The 23,301-nt window shown below is 40.7% G+C and overlaps 1 protein-coding gene across 2 annotated transcripts in view; it reads right to left on the bottom strand.

Annotated features, from left to right (window-relative positions):
* Positions 1-23,301, bottom strand: part of cep44 (centrosomal protein 44) — a 60,377-nt gene that overhangs the window by 20,430 nt on the left and 16,646 nt on the right. The window contains exons 4-8 of one of the 2 annotated variants that reach the window (XM_052020153.1): positions 17,043-17,189; positions 12,379-12,486; positions 6,919-7,056; positions 1,718-1,921; positions 463-538 (exon numbers count right to left, since the gene is read on the bottom strand). In XM_052020153.1, coding sequence (XP_051876113.1) covers positions 463-538; positions 1,718-1,921; positions 6,919-7,056; positions 12,379-12,486; positions 17,043-17,189 — 673 coding nt within the window. The remainder of the gene's footprint in view (positions 1-462; positions 539-1,717; positions 1,922-6,918; positions 7,057-12,378; positions 12,487-17,042; positions 17,190-23,301) is intronic. The other variant, XM_052020154.1, reaches the window with a different exon arrangement.

Genomic DNA, 23,301 nt, shown 5'->3' with positions numbered 1-23,301 from the left:
GGTGGAGCTATCTAGAACTAGAAAGTTTTAGAATAATGGGTCACCCATTTCAGACAGAGATGAGCAAGAAATTCTTCATTTACGTCATGAATCTTTGATATCGTCTGTCCCAGAACGCTGTGGAGGCACAGTCATTGAATGCATTCAAGGAAGAGGCTGACAGACATTTAAAGTAAAGGTAGCCAAGGGATTATGGAGAGAGAGCCAAAAGTGATGTCAAGACAAAGAGTGGATCAGCTATGATTGCACCGAATGGTGGCGCAGGCTTAAGGGTTCAATTAACCTCTTTTTTTTGATCCACCTGCTCCATCAGGCACCTCCTACCCCATCTATGGAAGAATCTGCGATTTCCAATTGGTCTCACCAGCCACCTCAGAACCCACAAAACAAGGGTGAAAGCAAATCATCCTTGATCCTGAAAGATTGACTCAAAAGAAGATAATTCTTTAGCTTTTACAATACCTGAGGAGTTATGACTTGTCATTTGGCACAGGGTAGATTCATCATTCCCACTGATGGAATCAGAAGACAAACCATTCTGGAGATGAAAAAAGACGTGTTATGCAGCGAGTTGAAAACAATTATAAACAAATGCTAAAACATGCTTTTTTTGTCCAGCTATTAATGACTGGTTTAACAGGAATTTTGCTGAAAGAAAATTGACCCAAGAATTACAAATGATTCATCCCAGTACAAAACTTTTATCATTTATGTCTGGATAAACTTGCATGCTTTAAGAATTATTGGAAAGATGTTTTATTATGATATTATATTTAATTTGCAAGATACAGATTGGTACAGGTCATAGATTAATTGTTCCATAACTATATAAAAATCTTCTACTTTTCCAATTGATTTTTCCATTTCTTCATTTTTTATCCACTTCATTTTTCCCACAGAATATGCACAGGTGACATTCAACCAATACTGCATGTGCCAGTTCTCTGAAAGTGATTGTTTTTTTCAAACATATTTCATTTTGTTTGATTCACTGTGAATATCACAAACCAAGAAATTACGTTTGGTCTGAAGCATATTAAACTTTGGTTCTAAAAACTGTACTAAAATGTCAAATGTAAAGAATTTCTGTCTCTTAACAATAGTTTATTCTTCTAATAAAATCATTCCCCATGTGTTGCTATGACATTTGATGTCAGTTATACCATTAAGTAGCTCTTTTAATACCACTTAAAAATCTAGCTTCCTTCTTCTTTTACTAGGAATATCAAAGGAATTTTTAACAGGAACATATGGAAAGTAACAGCAACTAGTTCCCTGAATAAGACATGTGCATAGCATACACTGGATGCTTCCATTTCAAGAATAAGCATGACTCTAAAGGTAGACAATGTAACCTTATTCTTGGCTAATGCTTCGGGGAATCTAGATAAGCAAAAGGCAGTAAATAGATATGGGCGATGTTGTCAACAGCAAAAATGAGAATTTAAACAAGGAACAGCTGCACTACAACAGGGATTTCTGGTCTTTGCAGAGCTGGCTTCACCTGGCATCAATAGCTGAAGCTGAGGAAATGCAGGAGATGAGGTGGGTTGACAGCAGAGTCAGCTGGAATTCTCACTATCCAGTGAACCATGTTAGAAATAGTTAAACTGAGCAAGAGCAGTGCCAGGTTTGCTTGTGAAGCTGTCTTTAGTTGAACAGCCAGCCGACAGTATGTTGACGAACAAAGCATGTCCAGAAAAAAACTCTGACTCACCTTTTTGGAATGTAGCAACAGTTGAGTTTCCAGCAGAACAACACGGCTCAGCAGATTGTTCCAATCCCTTGCATCTATAATCACTTTCCCAGCTGTAGCGCACTCTAAAGCTTGCAGCTTACTCTGTATCACATCCAATACCTGGAGCTTCTCCTGACATTTGGCAATCTGCTGCTTAAGCATGGCAATCTCCAGTGCCTGTGACTGTCAACCAAGAAACAACCATACAGTCAGTTATACAACACAGAAATGGGCCCTTTAGCCCATTTCATTCATGTCAATCAAGTTGTCTATCTGAGTTAATCCATTTGTCTGCGTTTGGCTCATTTCCCTCTAAACCCTTCCTATCCCTGTACCTATCCAAATGTCTTTTAAACGTTGTAATTGCACCACTACCACTTCCTCTGGCAGCTTGTTTCATATACCCATCACCCTGTGCGTGAAAAAGTTTCCCCTCAGGTCCTTTTTAAATTTATCTCCTCTCTTAAATCTATGTCCTCTAATTTTAGACTCCCCTACCCTGGGAAAAAAGACTGTGATCATATGCCCCTCATAGTTTTATACCCCTCTGTAAGGTCACTCCTCAGCCTCCTACGCTTCAGGGAAAACAATCCCAGCCTATCCAGCCCTTATAACTCAAGCCCTCCGTCCTGGTAACGTCCCCGTGAATCTTTCCTGTGCCCTTTCCAGCTTAATACCATCCTTCCTACAGCTGATTGACCAGAATTGTGCACAATACTCCAAGAATGGTCTAACCAACAATTTGTACAGTTGCAACATGACATCCCAACTCCTGTACTCAGTGCCTTGACTAATGAAGGCAATTATACTAAATGCCTTCTTCACCACCCTGTCTACCTGTGTCGCCATTTTCGGGGAAAGAATAACATTTAAATGAATGTGACAACAACTTAATTTTTTTCAAGGTGGCGATGGTTTAAAATGTAACTTCACAACCTCTCCAAGACCCATCAACATCAAGTTCCGGGGTCAAAGCTGGACTTGCTTGTGTCCATTTATTGGACTGGATGAAAGCACATAGGAGGTCCAGGTTGGTGTCTGCAGTGAGTGAGCATGGTGGGCGAGGATGTGCATACAGTACTGTGCGACAGCTGTGAATACAGAGTAGGCAAAATGTGTAATTTTGATTAGTACTAACACTGCCATTTTGGATCTCAACATTCAGGCTAAAGTCCTCCCAAACACATATGGTTGGTCGGACACATATTCAGGAGCAAGAAGAGCTTTTCTTTCCACTGCATATTCCCCCCCACACCTTCCACCCCGCCCCCCCCCGTTAGGCAAAGATATTTGAAAGACAGAGAAGGAGTGCAATAGAGAAAAGTAGGCAGGTTTAAAGGATTAAAGGTTTCCACATAATGTAGAAATGACATCATGCACATCACTTCTGAGGTGTTACGTGTCTCCTACTGGAAGGGAAAGCTATTTTGCTTCCAACTGGTGTGTCATAGGCAAATCAGTGCTTGGTATCCTGACTGCCATTGCAATGTCTTCATTTTGCCACAGTGGCTGAGAAAAAAGCTGGCTACTAGTGAACATGGGCCTCCACTGATGACAAGACTCTCGAATTCAGTGAGTAACCCACACTGGCACATACAATAAAAACCATACTGCCATACCAAATGTGATACAAACATTACTTCTGTTGCCTGGCCCTCCTTGCAGCAATCAGCAGAACAGGCGTTAAGACATCTGGCAGTCTGCTGCTCTTTATAAAAAACAACTCACCCTAGTCACCATTCATATTATAAATAGCTGAACAGGAAGAAGGCTGGCCACAAAGGACTCAACCTAGTCACCATAACCCTAAATCCACATTCACCTTCAGTGTCATACTTCATTGACACCATCAGCAAAATAAAAGCCCTGTGCCAAGCTGGAGCAAAATAAAAGCCCTGTGCCAAGCTGGTGCCAGATTCCCCTATGCTACTTGATACTGGAGGCGAGCATCTTATCAAGAATCCCAATGCATTAAGCATTTCATCGTGCACATACATCAGCTTTCTTCTGTAAGCTGTTCCATTGAACTTGTGCACAATATTGCTCTCTGGCAAGCTAATGCATGGAATACATTTTTCTCTGATTTAGGTGTAAACCATAAACTCAGTGCCTCACAGAATGTTGTCACAGATGCACGTTTCCACCATCCACGGCTTGTAGAGAAGGTGGGATATGAGGAGGATTTGGAATGAGGACAGCCTGACACACATCACTTTTAGCCCCCTGCTGGCTACAGATGTCACAATGCCAGTCAGCACCATCTCCTCCATGGTGATGGGAAAAGCAAGTGTACCTGCTCTCTTCCAATGAGTTGCAGCTGCGTGTGCTTGTACATTAGGATGTCATGCAAGAAATAGGGAAGTGTGTGCCAAATAATGTTTGGGTGATGTTGCTGCAATGTTAAAATGCTGAAAAATGTGTATAAGCTTCAGTATGTGGGTAATGTTTGCAAATAGCAAAGTCTGAAAGGGTGTGGTGAATCTCATGAATGTTGGTTTATGAGTCTCAACCTATTTAGTTGCTGATAGGCGAGTGACTGAGTGTGGTTAAGTGAGATCACTGCTGAATCTGACAGTATATGGCACCTGAACAAACAATCATAGGCCTGAATCATTCGAGGGAAGTCATTGATCTATATGCAGTAGGGGAATCAATTGTCAGGGCTGGACCCTTGGCAGTGACCACTAGCACATGAACACGTGCCAAGAGGGCTCTTGCCCCACCATCCCTGCATACTTACAGGATATCAGTATTCCATTCCACCTCCAAGACTTAATTTTCTTTTCAAGTCACAAATCTTTGTCTTTTCATTCTGGATACGGTCTAATTCTATTCATCCAATTCCATCTGATAATTTTAAACCTATATCAAATTACCTTGTAATACGATGCATGCTAATGAAAACAAGACCCAATTTCTGCAAATCTTTCTTTTTCTTTTATAGCTCCTCATACTGGTCTGCATCCTGGTGAATCTACATTTTGTACTCTCATTGCTCAATATCCGTCCCATAATGTACCAATATATAAACATACACTCTAGATGGGAGGGCAAAGTGATGATCACTGATCCTCAATTGAGTCAATGATGGATGTTGTGAGAAGGACGAGGAGGGAGATTGATTTATTGTAAAGGCAATAATTACTGATTTACTATAAAGGAAAACCAGTCGATGCTTTGAAAGGCCACTGAAGATGATTACAGGTTCATAGTGAGTAGCTAAAGACATATTCATAGGGAATTCATGCTCAATGCATTGAAAGAGAGCAGGAAGGCAGAAAACTGGTGACAAATTGAGGTTGGGTATTGGCACGACAAAGTATTCAAAATAGGATAAACAATTGACCACTAGGATGCTCTCAGGAAGGGAAGAGGGAAAAAACACAGGAGCCAAAAAAATATACTTGCTGGAGTGAATTCAATGTCAACCACAGTATGCAAGCTATCGGCCCAAAGGCAAACTTGTGCTATCTGGGAAAGGTAAAAATTATGCAAATGTACCAGGAAAGTAGCAGATGAATGAATCTAAAAGTGAAGTCGGAGAAATGGTGCTAGGATGAAGTTGACTTATAAACGGTGTGCAGTTATTTTGGTATGTTCACAACCCAATATTTAGATTTAGAGTCAACTATGAAGAAGTTATTTGAAAGGTGAAGGTGCCGAGAGATTGCTTGGCAGAACTCAAATAAGGCTAAATGAATGATAAACTGAATGTACCAAATTAACTTCTTTGTAATTACATATTTGCTTTATCTATAAAGTATCAATCCTCCACTTTCCCAGCTCCCGATTTTGCATGCGCACCTGCCCCTATTCCCTAAGTTCTGTCTGTGCACCTGGCCAGCTTCCACTGCATTACATCCATATACCTCTCCCCACTTCCGCCACACACCTGCTCTCGCTCTTGGCCATGATCAGCCAGCATGGCTGGCTGCAATCCTGCTATATATTCTGTCCACACTTGGACCTGCACTCAACGACACTCAATCCATACACTTGGCCCTGCTCCGCACATCTGTCTCCGTCTCCGTTCCCAGCTACGCTGACATCCACTTTCCCAGCCCCACCTCCATCCACACTCCTGTCTTGTTCCCACTGTCAAAGGTGTGGGTGGATGGCTAAGGAAGAGGCAGGCGAGTGTAGCTAGCTTGCAGTGGTCACCTTGAACTGGATTCAAATACAATAAGCATGTGGTTGCTCAGTGCAAGGGCTGTCATTGTTGCATGCCACAAAATTAAAATCTTGTTGCACACACAGTAACAATGACAAATTATGTGGTTAAACAGAATTCCTACTTATCCAAGTTTTGTTACAAGTACTCATTCACTTGGAAAAATCGGCTAATGTTTTGTGAAATGCAATAGACATTGGAGTTACCAAACATAGACCAATTTGCCACTTCTAGGAAAAAAAGTTGGGACACCCACCTATGGCTTAAAAACAATTAAACAGAGCACATATTTGTAACTGTAGGACCAGAAAAAAATATCTTGTCTGGAGGCCGAGTTGTATTCATCCAAATTCTTAACCCCAAATTATAACCTTTAGATAAAGATAAATATCTTACTGGAAAGATATGATAAAACCAAAGAACAAAATCAGCATTCAATAATGGAAATTTAAAATCTTCAATGATAATGTTGCAATCATGAGGCCAAAAAATCCTTCATAGAGTGATTTCTAAAGTGAAGAAACACCTTAGACCATTTTCAAAGCACAAACATTGAGTTTATCTCAACTTCCACAGGGCTCATGGTGCAAATTCTCATTTGGCATGGATGCAAATTAGAGTTAGAAGTGGAGCTAACCCTGCTGATACACTATCTGATTAACTTTCGACCATTAAAGATACATGCAGAGGCAAAGACTGCTGTGCAGTCATCCTTACCAAAAAGCTTACAAATTGATTACATGTGGATTATTTAAAATTTGCTATGCTATTTAAAAGAATATGGAACAAGTTATAAGAAATGAAAGTGATCCTACATAATATACTCATCATACTCAAATAGTTCTCGTCATTTTCCTCTGAAAATCCACCAGTTTTCAAAATCTAAGTTCCATAAGTAGCTAATCATAACTAACTTGTTTAGTTTGATTTACTACCTACCAATTTCGACCTTGAAGTTGTGATAGATTAGCTCTTCACTTATGTTGTTCAAAGTAAAAGAAAAACTTACTTCATACGAAGTAGATGGCTCCAAGTATTCTCCAAGAGCAAGAGGCTTGTCTTCAATAATTTCATTTTCAGGACTGGATGAAATGCAAATTGTTTTTATATCATCATTAGGTAAATGACGCTCCACCAAAGGTTTTATCTAAAAACAAACAGAAGTTTATTCTACTCTCTCTCCAATACATCTATACATACACATGATGGTGTTCTTTCTACTGATTCATTGTTAGGCGCTCCATCACAGAATGGCATTATGAGGAATGTTTACTGAGAAATCTTAAGCATGCAATGACCAATTTTTTTTCACCAATTTAAACATATTGAAAGTCAGGCACTCAACCACTATCTCCACAGTCATCTCCTTCAAAACCCCAGGATGCAGGTCTGTGTGGCAATTTATTGCTTTTCAGCCCCATTAATTTGTCCAATACTAACTTTTTATTATTGCTAATTACTTTCAGCTTCTCATTCACACCAGACCTGTGGTTCTTTACCATTTCTGGAAGGTTTACTGTATCTTCCTCAGTGATGACAGACACTTTTTTGCAACATTACATGTTATTTCCTTTGATCTAAAACTACCATTTATTGCTCATGTACTCCTCTAATACAAGTACTTCCTCAAACAAATTGAAATTTTCTCACCTGTCCCTGATCATAAACATGTCCCATTGGAGACTGGCAGAACCACATGCAGAGGGACACACAGAAAGTTTGGTGCAGTTACCACAAAGGCTTAATGAGGAAAGGCCAGGGATTAGGACCCTCCCACCACTAAATATACACAAAATCATCTTGGACTTGTCACTTATAGAATGTTTGTTTAAAAGAAAACCATTATCATAATAATATAATCAAATGTGTTTACAAGATTTATCATATATGTTTTGTAATGTGAATGCTGACAAATGAATGTACTGTATTATATTTTTTCCAAACTTTATGAATGAAATATTTTTGGAACATAACCCCAACAATATTACTAATAATTAAAATAATAGAAAAATGAAGAGCTGAAAACATTAAATAAACAAAAAACACTCAGATCAGGTAACATCCGTGGAAAGAGAAACACAGAGTTAACATTTCAGGTTGAATTCCCTTTGTCCGAACTACAGCTAATAAATAAGATCAGCTTTAAACTCAATACAATTTTTGTGAACAAATGCAACACTGACAGGTGTTGGTGACTTGCTTAAAAATTTTAGTGGTAATTTGTTCTTGTAACTCAGCATTTGCATGTGTAGATGGCGCTGTGATACAAGTTTTCAGTGCTAAAGATGTCAACTTGCTTATCATAGATTTACTCAGGCTGTTGCCCAGAAAGGAGCAGCCGTTTGTATGGGTGAGTATATGGCCGATTTATGGGTCAGCAGTTAATCTAGAAATGTAATTGTGCTGCACCCATCTCACAGGTACAATGCAAAACACCAAGAGTTTAACATGACAAGCAATTGACACATTTGGTGTGCAGAATGCTCCTTCCATAGGACCTCAGCATTCAGAGTTTAGCACAGGAATGCAGGAATAATACAAGCTTCAGAAAGATCCTTTGAACACTGGCTTTCACAGTCCTGATGGCCATGATCAGAACCTGCATGGTAGAACTGCAAGAAATCAGAAATTTATGCTGCACGAAGGGAGTCATTCAACCTACAGCATTAACACCAGCAAAAACAGAACTTTAATCCCACCTTCCAGCTCTCAGCCCACAGCTTTGCAAGTTATGGCTCTTCAGGTGCTCATCCAGGTTCTTTTTAAATGCAATTACAGTTTCTGCCTTCACCGCCCTTTCAGGCAGTGAGTTCCAGAATCCGAGCACTGGAGTGAAATAACCTTTTCTTAAATCTCCAAACATTTTCCCATAAATTTAAATTTATGCCCTCTTGTGACTGACCTCTCTACTTTCTTTTCATCCTAATTAGGCCTTGCATAATTTTCTAAACTTCCATTAAATCTCCCTTTAGTCTCCTTTTTTCTAAAGAAAACAAACCTTGGCTAGACAGTTTTTGCTCATAATTGTAATCTCAAGTCCTGGCAAGATCCTTGAAAGTCTCTGGTGCTGTCACATCACTCCAGAGGAATGGCAAACAGAGCTGTGCACAGTATTCTAGCTGTGCACTAACTAATGTTTGAGGCAGTTCTAACATGACCTCCCCGCTCTTGTATTCTTTACCTCAGCCTTCCTAACCACAATCTACCCACTCCACTACCTCTAGAATCCGTTCCCCTGCCCTACTTAGTAATACTGCTCTATATCCCTTGTGTAATCCCTTGCCTTGTTTGCCCCCCCCCACCTTAACTATATTAACTCACACTTCTCTACGCTGATTTCCATAAACCACTTTTATGCTCATCTAACCAGTCCATGGACATCTTCCTGTAGCCTAGAACATTGCTTTTCACTACCCTGCAGATTTTGACATTATTGATAAACTTAATTGTGGTCCCTAAATTTGGATCCAATTCATTTAGAAAAAAAATCACAAAGCAATATCCCTAATACTGAGCCTTGCAGAACCTGACACACACAGCATACTAGTCATTAAAATTCAGATCAACCATACCTTTCGCTTCTTGCTGCTGAATCAAAGTTTTAATTCACCTTGCCACTTTCCCTTGGATTCCGTGGGAGTCTATTTCCTTCATCAATCTGTTATGTGGGATCTTGCTAAAACCACATATACTACATCAAATATCATCAGCTCTCCTCCTCAAAAGATGTTAAGTTACTCAGACATGATCTTCCTTAATAGTCCATGCTTACTTTGATTAGCCTGTGCCTCTTAAAACACAGAGCTATGCTGTCCCTCAGAATTTTACCCCCATTGGTGATGTCAAATTAATTGATTTGTAATTATTTGATCTACCCTTTTTTGAAATGGCATCAAATCAACCACCTTCCAGTCCTCCACCACCGCACCTACAAACCATGAGCATTGGATTAGCAGAGCCTGCCCCAGAGCTGAGTATATATCTCTGAAATGAATAAAGTTTATCATTTTCCTTTTAATTGTGTGGCTTCAATATTCCTTAAATTATTCATAATTTCATTACAATATTTATTTATAGATAAAAATTGCATGAGTAACTTTTGATTTTCTCCTCAAAGAAATCTGTTTAACATAGTAATATAGAAAATAGGCCATTCAGCCCTTCAAGCCTGCTTTGCCATCCAGCATACTTATGGTTCATGATCTAAATCCAGTACCCTGTTCTTGGTCCTCACATTCCATGATCCCTCAAGCTCCAAGAATGTTATCTAATTGCTTCTTGAATATGTTTAATAATTGGCTTCAATTTGTTTTTGTCATAGAAAATGCCACAGGTTCTCTATTCTCAATGTGAAGAAATTTCTTCACACGATCTCAGTCCCACATGGCCTACCCCTTGCCCTTAGATCGTGACCCCTGGTCCTGAACTTCCTGGCAATTGGAACCATCCTTCCAGAACCTAATCTGTCCAGTCTATGCAATTATACTGAATATATAGGTTGTAGCCAAGCTAATGCAACTTGACGTGTTTTCTGGCAGACATGTAACAGCTTTGGCACGTACCAATCTCCCAGTCATTATATATTGAGCTGAGTATCCAATTGGTTAGCTCACCCTGGATCCCACGTGATCTAACCTTCTGGACCAGCCTATCGTGAGGGGTCTTGTCAAAGGCCTTTAAAGTCCACGTAGGCAACGTCTATCGCTCTGTCTTCGTCAATCCTCTTGGTCACCTCTTCAAAAAATTCAAGACATGATTTCCCATTCTGACTTTCCCTCATCAGGCCTTTGCCTTTCCAAATGCAAATTAATCCTGTCTCTCAGAATCCCCTCCAGCAACTTTCCTACCACTGATGTAAGGCTCACCAGCCCATGGTTCCCTGGCTTGTCCTTGCAGCCCTTATTAAATAAAGGCACATTAGCCATCCTTCTTAGCGACACACAAAGGAATACTGTGCTCGGCCAAAATCAGTGGGGTGGAGAATTAAAAAACAAAAGCTCAGGAGTTCAACAAAACAATCACCCAAAGGTTAATGTCCTCATATAAAGGGAAACACTTCATGAATACCGAATTAAATGTAGTAACACTGTACCACAACTGTATATCAGAGCCAGCACAAATATCTGGGGCCCTTCACAATGTGGAGAGAGGAGATGAAAGAGTGGGTGTTGCATCTCCTGAAATTGCATGGGAAAATACTATGGGAAAGGGAGAATACAATATAGTTTGGACCAGGATGCAACAAATTGGCATTTTTAAAATAAAATGAACAAATGACAATTTAGGGTAAAAAAAAATCTAATTTATAGATAAAACAATCAAAATAATGAGGAAATGAAATATCTGACATTTAGTTTCTACACACCACACCCCTGGCTCAAGCCTGACAATTATGATTTAAATTAAGACTAATAACAAAAATTAACATTTCCCTATACTGATTACACTAATGTGCAAAATTATTCTTTGTGGATTTAAGTATCATTATCAAATGATTTTATGTTGAGGCTTTCTTTGAAAGCTTGGGTCACAGCTGCCCGTATCTGACTTCTCAACACAGACTGGTATGCAAGATTCAGATCAGGTATTTATTTATTAGTCACATGTACATCGAAACACACAGTGAAATACATCTTTTTGCGTTACTGAGAATGTTCTGGGGACAGCCCGCAGGTGTCGCCACTCTTCCGGTGCCAACCAAGCATGCCTACAACTCCTAACCCGTACGTCCTTGGAATATGGGAGGAAACTGGAGCACCTGGAGAAAACCCACGCAGACATGGGGAGAAAATAAGGCAAAGTATCTCAACTTTTCTTGAAGGTTTAGTCCATTGACCAGAGAGTTAACAGGAGACATCAACGTGTTCCTGAATACGAGTGAAAATCTGCCTCCACTCATTTCTGTAACATTTTTATATTGTTGTTTACCAAGTGATTTGATATCAAAACCATAACCAATCTCTTGACTTTTACATTTTGGATATCATGGAGGTGGATGTAGGACATCTTGGTTATGGATGTTATGGGATCAGAAACCCTGCTCAGGATGAGGTATTCATATTCCAACATGTTCCCTCTCTACAGTGCTACAAAAGCACATGATTGTGCTGCTGTTCCACTATAACCTGCAGCAACCTGCTAGTAATACTAGTAATCTGCTAGTAACCCCCTCCCCGCCCCCTCCCCCAGGACTTGGAATTTGCTGACAAGACCAGACTTAACTGCCCATCCTCAATTTCCCTCAAGTACCGTGGTGGTAGTGAGCTACTTCCTTGAATGGCTGTAGTGCTTTTGATGAAGGCACTTTTACTGTTCTTCATCAAAAGCACTGCAACCAATCATATTTGTAATGTAAAAGTTTCAACACAAAAATAACAGTGGGCTTGAATGTTTTATTGAAAGGGTTGGGCCTGATGGGCTGCTTCTGTGCTTTAAAGTTCTAATTTGGGTAAAATAAAAAAAGACTTACTGTTTCATTTCGTTCGCATGGGAAACTTTCCGGAGTAAGTGTTTCATATTTTAATCGTGATGGAACTTTAACAGAATAATGTGAATTTTTACTTGAACGTATCTTCACCTGAAGTAAACAAGAAGATAGAAGTCTTTTAGTACCCCATTTCAATTATAGTGACGTTATGGCATAGATGCACTTTATATATTTTAACAGTTATTAACATTATAAGGCTATTAATAGTAGTAAAAAGTAAATTAAAAAACTAAAGAGATGTTGCCTTAATGAAATATTCAACTCATCGAAACCAATGCCAAATATCAAAAAAATACACTGGTCTGGAAGTTCATTTGTGCTGTTTATTCAGCATTATAACATCATTACATATCTTCTTAATGCTGTTTTATCAAGCTCCAAAAATATTGTGAAGTTCAATGGAGCTTTCATAAAACAGCACTGTCAGGTTTTCTCATTTAACACCATAATGTTTCAAAGCAGCAGCTGTTGCTGAAAAGATCTAGTTGAATTTCTAGCAGCTGCCAGCACCTGGAGAAACATTTGAAAGTCAGCCCTTAAAAGACACAAGCATACAACACCACCAGCACTCATACAGCTACAGGCCAGTGTAGTGATATAACATTACAGCACAGTACAGGCCCTTCGGCCCACGATGTTGTGCCGACATTTTATCCTGCTCTGAGATCTATCTAACCCTTCCCTTTCACAAGCCCTCCATTTTTTTCTATCATTCATGTGGCTATCTAAGAGACTCTTAAATGTCCCAAATATATCTGCCTCCACAACCTCTGCCAGCAGTGCGTTCCACGCACCCACCACTCCCTGTATAAAAAACTTACCTCTGACATCCCCCTTATACCTTCCTCCAATCACCTTAAAATTATGCCCCCTCATGTTAGCCATTTTCACCCTGGGAAAAAGTCTGTGACTGTCCACTTGATCAATGCCTCTTATCATCTTGTGCACCTCTATCAAATCACCTCTCATCCTCCTTCTCTCCAAAGAGAAAATCCCTAGCTCGCTCAACCTATCATCATAAGACATGCTCTCCAATCCAGGCAGCATCTTGGTAAATCTCCTCTGCACCCTCTCTACAGCTTCCACATCCTTCCTATAATGAGGTGATCAGAACTGAACACAATACTCCAAGTGTGGTCTCACCAGAGTTTTATAGAGCTGCAACATTACCTCACGGCTCTTGAACTCAATACCCTGACTAATGGAGGCCAACACACCATACGTCTTCCTAACAACCCTATCAATCCGCGCGGCAACCTTGAGGGGTCTACGGATGTGGACCCCAAGATCCCTCTGTTCCTCCTCACTGCTAAGAGTCCTGCCGTTAACCTTGTATTCTGCCTTCAAGTTCGACCTTCCAAAGTGTATCACTTCACATTTTTCCGGGTTGAATTCCATCTGCCACTTCTCAGCCCAGCTCTGCATCCTATCAATGTCCTGTTGTAACCTTCAGCAACCTTCTACACTATCCACAACACCAACTTTAGTGTCATCAGCAAACTTACTAAACCACCCTTCCACATCCTCATCATTTATAAAAATTGCTGAGGGCATTGAGCATGCTCCCAGGTTTACAGAGAAGGACCTGAAGAGGCTCATGGATCACATCAGTTGCAGATGGGATACCCTCTATTCAAGTGAGCCAGTGGCCTTTTAGGGCCAGAATATGTTGTTCTTCTAGTTTATGTTTGTCCTCACTGTGGCTGTGGAGAAGTCCAAAGACAGACAGGTCAGTATGGGAATGGGAAGGGTGGTTGAAATGACATGCAACTGGAAGATGGCCACTGCAGACAGAGTGCAGGTGCTCTGCAGAGAAGTTGCTTGGTCTCACCAACGTGGAGGAGGCCACTTCATGAGCAACAAATCCAACAGACAGGTTGGAAGAGGTGCACGTGAATTTCTGCCTTACCTAGAAGGGCTGTTTAGGTGTTTAGATACTGGTAAGGGAGATGATGAAGGGACAAGTATTGCCCCTCCTACGGTTGCGGGAAAAAGTGCTGGGGACGGGGGAGAGGTGGATGAGTGGACCAGGGAGTCACAGAGAGAGTAGTCCCTGTGGAAAGCAGAAAAGGGGTAGAGAGGGGAAGTTGTGATGCGTTACAAGATCCCGTTGGAGCTGGCAGAAAAAGCGAAGGATGAAATGCTGGATGCAGAGGCTAGTGGGGTTAAAGATAAGGACCAAGGGAACTCCATCCCTGTTCTGTCTCAGGCTGAGGGTGGGGGGGGGGGGGTGGCGGGGGGTGGTGTAAGAACTTTCAGGGGCACAGACAAGCAGTTTTGGCAGGAACATACCCAGGAAGTGTTTGTAAGCACACAAGTGTGCTGCACTTTGGTGAACCTTGCAATGGCTGATGGATAAGTGGTTGAAGTCTTATCTCATGGAATACAGCACATCAATGACACCTTTGATGCAGCAGCTATCAGTAAACTACATATTTTAGCCGATGCAAGCTGGAATGAACCCTGAACCAGGAAACTGAATGAGAGGGTGAACTTGACTTCCACTGCAAGAGCAGTAGAGGCACATGTGAGCTTGTAATTGAGATGTATGAGGTCACAATGTGAATGAGGATTACCATGTGAAAGCATGGCCTGTGTATCCACTGCTCTCCTAAGATCTGTGCATAACTGTGTGGTTGTGTGAATCCTGAATGAATAAGATGTTAGCTACCCAGCCCTTGTATGCTTTTTGCATGTCCCTGGGAAGCATCTGTTGCACAGCCGTATCATCCACAAAACATTCCATTTAACCAAAGTGTGCTGGCAGGCAGTCTTTGAGGATGCAAGTGCAAGCAGTGTGAGGAATCAGCTGTGTCGTGTATGGTGTGTGTAGTGTATGGTGCAGCAGTCTGGCAATTACTTCACTTTTAGTGTGTTCAGCCCTTTAAATATAGTTGTATCTGAGCTTTCATATTAATAATAGTTGGTTCTATGAATGAACAACAATTGTCCTTTCTCAGACCAGTATAGCTGACTGTTTTGCCAATGACAAAGTTTAATCATTGTACCACTGATGTTGCTTAGGCAAGTATGACGTCAGAAAAACAGTGAATGGACAAAATATCTTGACCAAAAATGAACATTTGGTGGTAGCAACGAGCATCAAGATGATTGGAAAGTTGTGTGAAATTGTTTTACTTCTCAAAAACAGCGCAATTGTATGCTGCATTGTATTTTATTAGCAAACAGAAAATTGTTCATTATATGCTTTATGCTGTCATTGGCATTCTCTAATCTGTAAAAATGTGATTATATTTCGATAGACCAGAAGCACTTGGCAAAAGGAAGGATAGTAGATAGAAGCAATTAAATTTTGCTTAAACAATCAAATGCAATACAATTGTGAAGCTTCTATATCCAGAGCCCTAACCTAGAAAAACACATAGTTTTACTTTTGACAGAAGTATGTGGCATGCAATTCACATGGGCTAAAGAAAGAAACTGAAAAAAAATCATACACATATTGTAGAAGACCAGTTTTGATTTTAACCATACAGCACAAAACAGGCCCTTCAACCCACCATACAGTGCAGGGGTTGGTACAGGTAAAAATGAATAGCAGGCCTAATCTAACTCTTCCCTTCCTCAACATTAAGTCTCAAGCATTTGAACCAAAGTATTAGAGTTCTCTTTAAATCTGTATACTGACCCTCATTAAATATAAAATGTCATCAGGCATTTTAACTGGAATCCTGAGGCATAGAAGGATGTTGAAGTCCTCCCAAGGCTAAGTTTGCCATGAGTTTGACCAAGAAAAGGCAAGATATATCCTACTACTTACTTTTTTGTTCAAGAGAAACCAAAGTGAATCTCAAAGACTTTAAGGAGAATGCATTGACAACCAATGTGAGTCACTTGCCAAATGGCATGCTGTCACATCATTAGAGTAGAATCAAAGCTGAAGATTTAATCTCTGCAGTATCACTGATGCAAGTAAACATTTTTCCAATGCATCAAATTCCACTTCCTGAATTCATACGAGTATGACATTTAAAATAAAGATGTACTTTCGTTAATAGACTATTTGTTTAAATGAGCTATAGAGATCATGAGCACCCTGGTTTGATACTCTGTCTAGTTGGGCATTATAAGCTAAGATGGTGATGAAGGTGCCGCGACTGGCTTCAGTGTACCTTGTTTAAAGAGAGGGGGAAAAAAAGTCCAGCCAAAGCAGCTCATTCATACCCACCAACCTTACCAGATGTACAAAAAGAAGATGTAATTTTCAAAGGGAAATAGATCAAGGAGAACAAAAAGGAAAGGCATAGTGGCAGGCTGACCACAAACGGCATGACTGCTCACTTCAGTTAAGACATGTATTGAAGTAATGGATGGATTATAGTACTAAGAGTTGTGTTCCAAGCTCAGGACCAGAAAATGGGGATACAGTCTGTCATTGCAACCTTCCCTGGCCCAACAACCATTTGGAAAAAAGAAATCAAAAAGATGACAAATTAAAACAAATCATTGGAAGACAAACAGAGACACTGATAGAATCAAGTTCTAAAGGGAAAACAGCTTTATCAATATCAGAGACCGGGAAAGAATATACCACATCATCTGAATTAGCACGAGCAGTGTTATAGACCTTTAATTAGTATTCAGTCTTAGAAAATGTTTTACTTATATCTTTATCAGCAGAGTACCTTGTTGAGGTTGCTTAATTCCTTGTGTTTTTTTGTCACAATGTTTATTATGTCACATAACAGCTGTATCTTTCGTTCTGCAAACCCACAGTGCAGAAATTGGTCCTTCAAAAGTAATGGTTTATATTGGAACTGGTCTCGTAGCACCTAGAAAAGTTCATGTTAACAAGAGAAAGTAAATGGCACACTTTAAACTATATTATTTTGCAGTATGCTTAAATTAGACTTCATTCAGGTTTATTTCTTTATTTTGAAATTTTCTGCAACTTAAATTGGCTATTTAATTATCATTCAAAGTATTCACGACCACCAAGTTTAAGACATCAAAATGCATAGGAAAGCACTATGTAATTCTAAAAGCACAATGTGAGTGATTTCATATTTAGCATTGTTGGTAATATAGGTTACAAAAGGTTTCAATATACTTTACAAATTTACTTATGCCGGCACACGTCACAACCACATCGGTAAATATAACCATAAAAAAGAGAATGCAAGAACAAAAAAATGCTGGATAGCAGAGGCATTTCAGGATGAAATCACAATAGTCATAGTTTTTTGTAAGCTGCAACCTCTAGATATATCGTAAAAAATGTCAGATCAAAAGAAAGATCAAATACTGAAAATTGATTACTCTTAAAGTGAAAAGTGTTTTCCAATGGACAGCAACATTTTGTTTTTAATAAGGAATACTCGAAAATAACAAACCCTTGCAATAAAAGTATGTAACTACATATGCACAGACTGCATTGGATTTAAAGAATGGATTACAATTGGAGAATAATAAATGCAAATGTAGTTTAGTGCACTGACCAACTCTATAATTGTGGGAAAAAGTTAAATTTATTTAGCTACAACCTATATTCAATAGGATTGTGAACCAGTGTGGAATAGGTTTAGAAGGTTAAGATTCATGATGTTAATTAATGCTGTTGAAAACCCAGTTCAAAAGCATTCATTGGAAATTTCATGTTCATATCACCATTTGGAGAAGGACGCTTAAAAAGTGAAATGTTTACTGTATATGTCACATTCAGAATCAAAGTGAACATTGAGACTGAGGTAGAAGTATTAGAAGTGAAAGTAAAATGGACGTAAATCTCTAAATGGCAGAAAAGATTATAAAAAACCGAGTGAAGTAACAGATAAAGTTAGGACCAACATGTGCACAGAACCTTTATAGCAAGATTGCATGTGGAATAAAGCTGATTCTCTAACTGCTTGTTCTCTTTAAACCTGGAATTTACAAAAAAACTAAGCCTCCCTAATAATCTGCTGTTATAGTGAAAAGGTAAAAATATAATCAGCATAACTGTAAAGTAATAGTATGAAGCAACCTCAAGTGGCATTTCTGGAACAGTTAAGACTCCCAATGACTTTTATTACTGTGCTGCAACTTAGATGTTTATTTTGACTACACCCCATTCTCCTCTTTAATCACAGAGAACAAATAAAACCATTTCATTTTAATAATCTAACCTCCTCGTACCCAAGCTTAATGGATAAAAAAAGGAAGTTGAAGTTTCCAAAGACACTTCCTTTTGCCGATTGTCTATTTTGATAATTGGTATATTATTGTCACATGTACTGAGGTACAGTGAAAAACTTAGTTTTGGATGCCATCCATACAGATCATTTCACAACATCAGTACCTTGAGGTAGTACAAGGGAAAAGCAATAACAGAATGCAGAATATAGTGTTACAGTTACAGAGAAAGTGCAGGGCAGGCGGACAATAAGGTGCAAGGCCATGACGAGGTAGATTGTGAGGTCAAGAGTCCATCTTATCATACAAGAGGTCCTATGGTCTTATAATAGCAGGATAGTAGCTGTCCTTGAGCCTGGTAGTACATGTTTTCAAGCTTTTGCATCTTTTGCCCAATGGGAGAAGAGAGAAGAAGATGGATCTTTGATTATGTTGGCTGCATTTCCGAGGCATGGAGGGGAGGCTGGTTTCCGTGATGTGCTGAGCTGTGTCCACAACTTTCTGCAGTTTCTTGCAGTCATGGGCAGAGCAGTTGCCATACTAAGCCGTGATGCATCGGATAGGATGCTTTCTATTGTGCACCTACAAAAACTGGTGAGGGTCAACGGGAACATATGAATTTCCTTAGACTTCTGAGGAAGTTGAGGAAGTAGAGGCACCGGTGCACTTTCTTGGCCATGGCATCTATGTAGTTGGACGAGGACAGGCTATTGGTGATGTTTACACGTGGGAACTTGAAGCTCTCAGCCCTCTCCTCCACAGCACCATTGATGGAAACAGGGGTGTGTACTCTGCCCCACTTCCTGAAATCAATGACCAGCTCCTTGTTTTGCTGATGTTGAGGGAAAGGTTGTTGTCATGACACCATGCCACAAGGCTCGCTATCTCCTTCCTGTACACTGATTTGTCATTATTCGAGATCCGGCCCACTACGGTGGTGCTACCTGCAAACTTCTAGATGGAGTTAGAGCAGAATCTGGCCATATTGTTGTGAATGTATGGGGAGTAAAGTAGGAGGCTGAGGACACAGCCTTGTGGGGCACCAATGTTGAGGATAATCATGGCAGAAGTGTTGCTGCCTATCTTTATTGATTGCTGTTGGTTGGTCAGGAAGATCCAGTTGCAAAAGGAGGTCTTGAGTCCTACATCTAGGAGTCTGGAGATGAGTTTGCTTGGAATTATGGTACTGAAGGCAGAACTGTTGTCAATAAATAGTAATCCGAGGTAGGTGTGTTTGTTATCCAGATGCTCCAGAAATGAGCATAGGGGCAGGGAGATGTTTTGGTGGTAGGTGAATTGCAATGGGTCGAGGTTGACTGGGAGGTTGGAGTTGATGTGTGCCATGACCAGCCTCTTGAAGCACTTCATGATGGTGGATGTCAAGGACATTGGGCGACGATCATTAAGGCACATTACCTTATTTTTCTTTGGCACCGGGATAATAGTAGCCTTAAAGCAGGTGGGAACCTCAGAATGGAGTAGGGACTGGATAAAAATGTCTGCAGATACCCCTGCCAGCTGATCTGCAGACATTGGATAGGAATTTCATCCGGGCCAGATGCTTTCCGCAGGTTCACTCTCCAGAAGACTGATCTGACATCCGCAACGGTGACTGTGCATTGGAGGCTGTCAGGGCAGGTGGTGACATTCCATTGCCCTTCTGTTCAAGATGTGCGTAGAATGCGTTACGCTCATTGGGGAGGGATGTGCCGTTGTCAGCTATGCTGCCTGACCGTTTTGTAGCCCGTTATAGAATACAAGCTCTGCCACAACCGATGGCTGGTCTGGGACTCAATTTTGGACCGGTATTGTCTCTTGGCATCCCTGATAGCTTTACGAAGGTCCTTCCTCAATTTCTTGTACAGGTCAGGGTCGCCCGCTTTGAACGCCGCAGACCAGGACTTCAGTAGGGAGTGGATCTCTCGGTTCATCCATGAGTTCCAGTTTGGGAATACCAGGATTGTCCTCTTTGGTACACAGTTCTCTAAGCACTTGCTGACGAAGTCTGTGACGGTGGTGACTTTTAGACTGGCTGCTGAGTCTTTGAATATGCACCAGTCTACCAACTCAACGCAGTCATGTAGAAGCCCACCTACTCCCCTCTGACCAACACTGTATGACTTTCTGGACTGTATCCTCACGTTTCAGTTTCTGTTTGTAAGCAGGGAGAAGGAGGACAGCCTGATGGTCTGGTTTACCAAAGTGTGGGCGGGGAAGGATCAGTAGGCATGTTTAATGGTTGTGTAGCAATGGTTGAGTTTCGGCCCCTATTGGGACAGGATACATGCTGGTAGTAGGTTGGTAACACAGTCTTGAAGTTGGCTGGTTGAAATCACCGGCTATGATGAATGGGGCCTCGGGGTATCCAGTTTTAAGGCTGTTGATCATGGAGTATAGCTCATTGAGTGCAGGCTTCATGTCCGTCTGGGGTGGGATGTCGACTACCATTAGGATAGCTGAAGTAAACTCCTGTGGCAGGTAGTATGGGCGACACTTCACCATTAGATATTCCAAGTCTGGTGAGCAGGAGCTCGCCAGGACTGTCACATCCGAGCACCATGAACAGTTGATTTTTCAAGGCAAGCACCAACTCAAAGATGCTGCCAGGAGATTTACCTATTATTTGCCTAGATTTACCTATTATACCTTATATTTGCCTATTATGACACAGGAGGAGGTTATTTGGCCCACGAGGTCCATGCTGGTTCCCAGCAGAACAAACCCACGAGTCCCAATCCACCCCCAACCCCTTTTTTCCCTGTCTGCAACATATTCTCCTTCACATACTGAAACTGAGAGCCAATTGACCTACCAGCATTATTTTGGGATGTGGTACGAAACCAGAGCACTCAACAGAAACAGGAAGAACATGCAAAAGCCAAGCAGAGAGCACCCAAGGTTAGGATCCAGTCCACACCCTGGCGCTGCAAGCATGCAGCGTAAATTGCTGCGCCACTACGTTGCCCCTGAGCTTGGTATTTGGCACAGTAATATCGTCAGTAATGAAGATTAGATTGAATTGTTGCATGCAAGAGTAAATATAAAATCTGGGAATAGGGCGAATAGTTGTAAACAGAGGCAGGGGAGCGTAATCGTCACAGACAGTTTGGTCTGAATGACATAATTAGCTATTGTAACTTCATGCTTATATGTGCATCTGGAACAGGAGGATGCATGAGGAAAACTAGTATTATTTGTTGCAGCAAAGGAACATATGGGAGATCTCAGGTTAACTTTTGATAAAGCTTCGTAGAGGAAGAACACTGAACTGATAATATGGAAATAAATGTCAAATAAGTACTAAGACCATACCCCTATCATCCATTGGATGAGCCTATCCTTTGGATAAGTACATGGATGGCAGGGGTTTGGAGGGATATGGTCCAGGTGCAGGTAGATGGGACTAGGCAGAAGATCAGGTTGGCATGGACTAGATGGGCCAAAGGGCCTATTTCTGTGCTGTAGTGCTCTATGATCATAATGGAGAAGTTTGGGGGAGGGGCACATAATTGTATGAAGTCCCAAATATGGAATTTAATTATTTAAAGTAATACAAAGCTGCTAGTTACAAAAGCAAGGAGGAAATTATTGGTCCTTAAAGAATTAAAAAAATTTAAAATATAATTATGGAGTTACATAACCCTTTGGCCCAACTTGTCCTTGCCAACTATTGTGCCCTCCTGAGTTAGTCCCATTTACCTGCATTAAGTCCATATCTCTCTAAACCTTTCCTATCCATGAACCTGTCCAAATGTCTTTTAAACATTATAATTGTACCCATCTCCATCACTTCCTCTGGCAGCTCGTTCCATTACCCACTACGCTCAAAATGAAAAACTTGCCACTCAGGTCCCCTTTAAATCTTTCCTCACTCACCTTAAACCTATCCCCTCTAGTTTTAGATTCTCCTACCCTCATAAAAAGACTGTGACCGTTCACTGTTATCTATGCCCCTCATAATTTTCTAAATGTTTATGTCACCCCTCAGCCTCCTTCGCTCCAGTCCCAGCCTATCTAGTCTCTCCTTACAACTCAAAGCCTCCAGTCCCAGCAACATCCTTGTGAATCTTTTAATATAAGATAAGATTTCTTTGTTAGTCATATGTACATCGAAACCCACAGAGAAACGCACCCTTGCAAAGAATGTTCTGGGGGCAGCCCACAAGTGTTGCCACGCTTCCAGCGCCAACATAGCATGCCCACGACTTCCTAACCCGTACATCTTTGGAAGGTGGGAGGAAACCGGAGCACCCGGAGGAAATCCAAGCAGTCACAGGGAGAACTTACAAACACCTCTCTAGCTTAATCACATCCTTCCTATAGTATAGCAACCAGAACTGCACACAATACTACAGGTGTGGTCTCACCAAGGTCTTGCATAGCTGTAACATACCTTTCCAACTCTTGCCCTGTTTGACGAAGGCCACCATACCATAAGCCTTCTACTTGTCTAACTGCTTTGCCACTCTGAGAACTATGCACGTGCTCGATTTCTCTGTTCTATCTGCTATTCTTCTGCCCATTTTCAGTTGATCTAAATCCCGTTGTAACCTTAGAAGACCTTCTGTACTGTCAACCAAACCACCAAGTTTGATGTCATCTGCAAATTAGTGCAGGTAACTCCAAAATGGGACAATTAGTTAAATTGGATGAGTTCAAATAGTCTCCTTTTCTACTTAATTGCTGTTTCTACAATATGTTATCTAATTTGACAAAACACCACACACTGACAATCATAAGATTGCTAGGATAAATATGCACTGTCTGGTGTGG

Source organism: Pristis pectinata, chromosome 7, assembly GCF_009764475.1.
Source record: "Pristis pectinata isolate sPriPec2 chromosome 7, sPriPec2.1.pri, whole genome shotgun sequence".
Lineage (NCBI taxonomy): Eukaryota > Metazoa > Chordata > Chondrichthyes > Rhinopristiformes > Pristidae > Pristis > Pristis pectinata.
Note: the sequence above shows the minus strand (reverse complement) of the source record. Positions and strands in the feature narration are given on the sequence as shown.